A 2614-nucleotide genomic window follows, 5' to 3' on the forward strand; every position below is an offset into this window, starting at 1 on the left:
AAGCTATAGGACACGCTACCGCCATTTATCAGATCCCAGGTGCACTACCTGCGGGCGGGGCCCAACCAGTTACATCGATTATGCCAGAGGCTGTACCAATTGCGACTGTTGATCAGCAGAAGCATCTCAGATGGACTTGACTTCACCTTCTAACTTTGGGGGTGAGGGTAAAAGGACCCCAGGATTTCATTGACCGGTGCAAGGATAGTCTACGGAACATGGGGATTTTAGAGTCCAACAGGGTGTACTTCACCACCTTCCGCTTGAGGGCAAAGCCCGCAAATAGTGGCAGGCTTACCTTCTTAGAAGTCGAGCATGTTCACCTTCCTTGACTTGGGATCAGTTTATGCATCTGTTCTTGGAGAAGTACATACCACCTTTTGAGAGACATGAGCTTCGAGGTTAGTTTGAGGGACTCCGTCAGGGTCACATGTTTGTGACCAACTATGAGGCGATATTCACTGAATTGTCTCGCCATGCAGCTATTATACTCCCAACAAATGCAGAGAGGGTACGGAGGTTCATTGCAGGTCTGCACCCTGAGATTCAGGTATCTATGGCTTGTGAAGTAGAGATGGGAACTCCCATTCATCAGGTTGTGGATATAGCTCGGAGGAACAAGTGTGTTCGAAACCGCAATAGAGAGTTCACACTGAGGGACAAGCGGCTCCGGCAGTTTGGAGGATTCAGTGGCACCCCACCTGGGGGCAGAGGCTAGTTTGAGGGGTCAGTCTAGTAGGCACATGCAGTCAGCACCATTGCCTGCTTGAAGTGCTCTAACATGACCTTACTTCAGTGCCATTCCAGAGAGTACTTTCCGTCCGCTAGCTATTCAGGGTTCCTCCGGTGTGTATTTGGGCCATCAGGGTCGGACATCATGTCAGCAGTCCACTGCTCTGAGGGGTTGTTTTGAGTGCAGGGATCTTGGCCATGTGAAGAGGTTGTTTCCCAGACTTTGGGGCAAGGCTGAGAAGCAGGACCATCGACACATGATTACCATAACAGCTACCACACTACCTGCTAGGCTGGCCAGAGGCGGAGGGCAGGTGGATAGGGGTCGCCCTAGAGGTGGAGGCTAGTCAGGTGGCGCTCCGGCTAGATTCTCTGCTTTCCTCGCCAGGCTAGAGGCAGTCACCTCTGATGCAACAATCATAGGTACTATTTCTGTCTGTTGTAGGGATGCCTCGGTATTTTTGATCCACGGTCTACTGATGCCTATGTCTCTTCTTTGGATATGAGACCAGAGCGGATCTTCTATTGCTCGATATGGTTGATTTCAAGGTTATCTTGGGCATGGACTGGTTGTCCCCGTACCATGCCATTCTTGATTGCTATGCCAAGACTCTTACCTTGGCGATGCCTGAGTTTCCCAGATTAGGGTGGAGGGGTTCGTCTATTGGTACTTGTAGCCGGGTTATTTCTTTATTGATGGCTCAATATATGGTCGAGAAGGGCTATTTGGCCTACTTAGCCTTTGTTCGGGATACTACTGCAGAGACTCCCGCGTTAGATTTAGTGCCGGTGCTACGAGATTTTTCTGATGTATTTCCTGCTAATCTATCATGCATGCCGCTGGATAGCGATATTGATTTCGGCATTGATTTGGTGCCAGACACCCAATCTATTTCTACTTTGCCTTATCGTATGGCTCCCAAGGAGATGAGAGAGTTAAAGGAGCAGCTTCAGGAGTTGCTTGAGAAGGGGTTCATTAGACCCAGTGTGCCGCCTTGGGGCGCACCGGTGTTTTTTGTGAAGAATAAGGATGGGAGTATTTGGATGTGCATTAATTACTGCAGTTGAACAAAGTTACCATAAATAACAAGTACCTGTTGCCACATTGATGATTTGTTCGACCAGTTGGACGATGCCAGGGTGTTCTTGTCACGACCCAACTGGAGGGTCATGACTAGCACCCAGGCCATACTTGCCGAGCACCAACGTACATTTTATCTAACCTTCCTTATTATCTTTAAGGGCCGACAAGATCAATATAAATAGTAGACATGGATCATGAACATCCAATAATGAAAGATAATGTCATGAACATACATAACATGGGACGACAAGACTGTCAAGAAACTATATATAAGGTACGAGCTACCATGCTGCCATGAAAGACTATACAACAAAAATCAGCCGACAAGGCATTCTAAACCATACATAAGTTGACACCTGTCTATGAGCCTCTAAAGGAACATAAGTGCTACAACATTGCCGGAACAGGGCCCCGACATACCCATAATGTCTATAACAAAAATGCATACCAAGACCACGAAAAATCCGGAGAAGGGATCTCGCCAATAACCGTTGAACTGGATAGCCTACTGTGGTGGGGGAGCTTCGTCTACCTGTCTATCAGGACCTGCAGCACGACATGCAGCGTCCACAAATAAAAGGACGTCAGTACGAATAAAGTACTGAGTATGTGAGGCAGGAAAGCATAAGTAAGAACAGTAATGTAAACAGGGATAGAGAATATACAACCTATGGCATCTGGGTACCTCTGAGGGCTACTGACATGAAATACATGATACATACATATATATACATAAACTTTTAAAACATACGCCTTTGTGGGCATCACCATCATCATGTCGTACCCGCCCTTAATAGG

General features: G+C 47.3%; 1 protein-coding gene across 1 annotated transcript; it reads left to right on the forward strand.

Annotated features, from left to right (window-relative positions):
• Window positions 1–1266: 1266 nt before the first annotated feature.
• LOC138907921 (uncharacterized) lies at window positions 1267–1800 on the forward strand. The gene has a single exon (XM_070198545.1). The coding sequence runs from the start codon at window positions 1267–1269 to the stop codon at window positions 1798–1800; it is 534 nt and encodes a 177-aa protein (XP_070054646.1).
• The last annotated feature ends 814 nt before the right edge of the window (window positions 1801–2614 follow it).

The sequence above is a fragment of the Nicotiana tomentosiformis genome, chromosome 3, assembly GCF_000390325.3.
Source record: "Nicotiana tomentosiformis chromosome 3, ASM39032v3, whole genome shotgun sequence".
Taxonomy (NCBI): domain Eukaryota; kingdom Viridiplantae; phylum Streptophyta; class Magnoliopsida; order Solanales; family Solanaceae; genus Nicotiana; species Nicotiana tomentosiformis.

Excerpts from the sequence above, each read along its gene's own strand:
- LOC138907921 (XM_070198545.1), top strand. The coding sequence starts at position 1,267 with ATGGTTGATTTCAAGGTTATCTTGGGCATGGACTGGTTGTCCCCGTAC.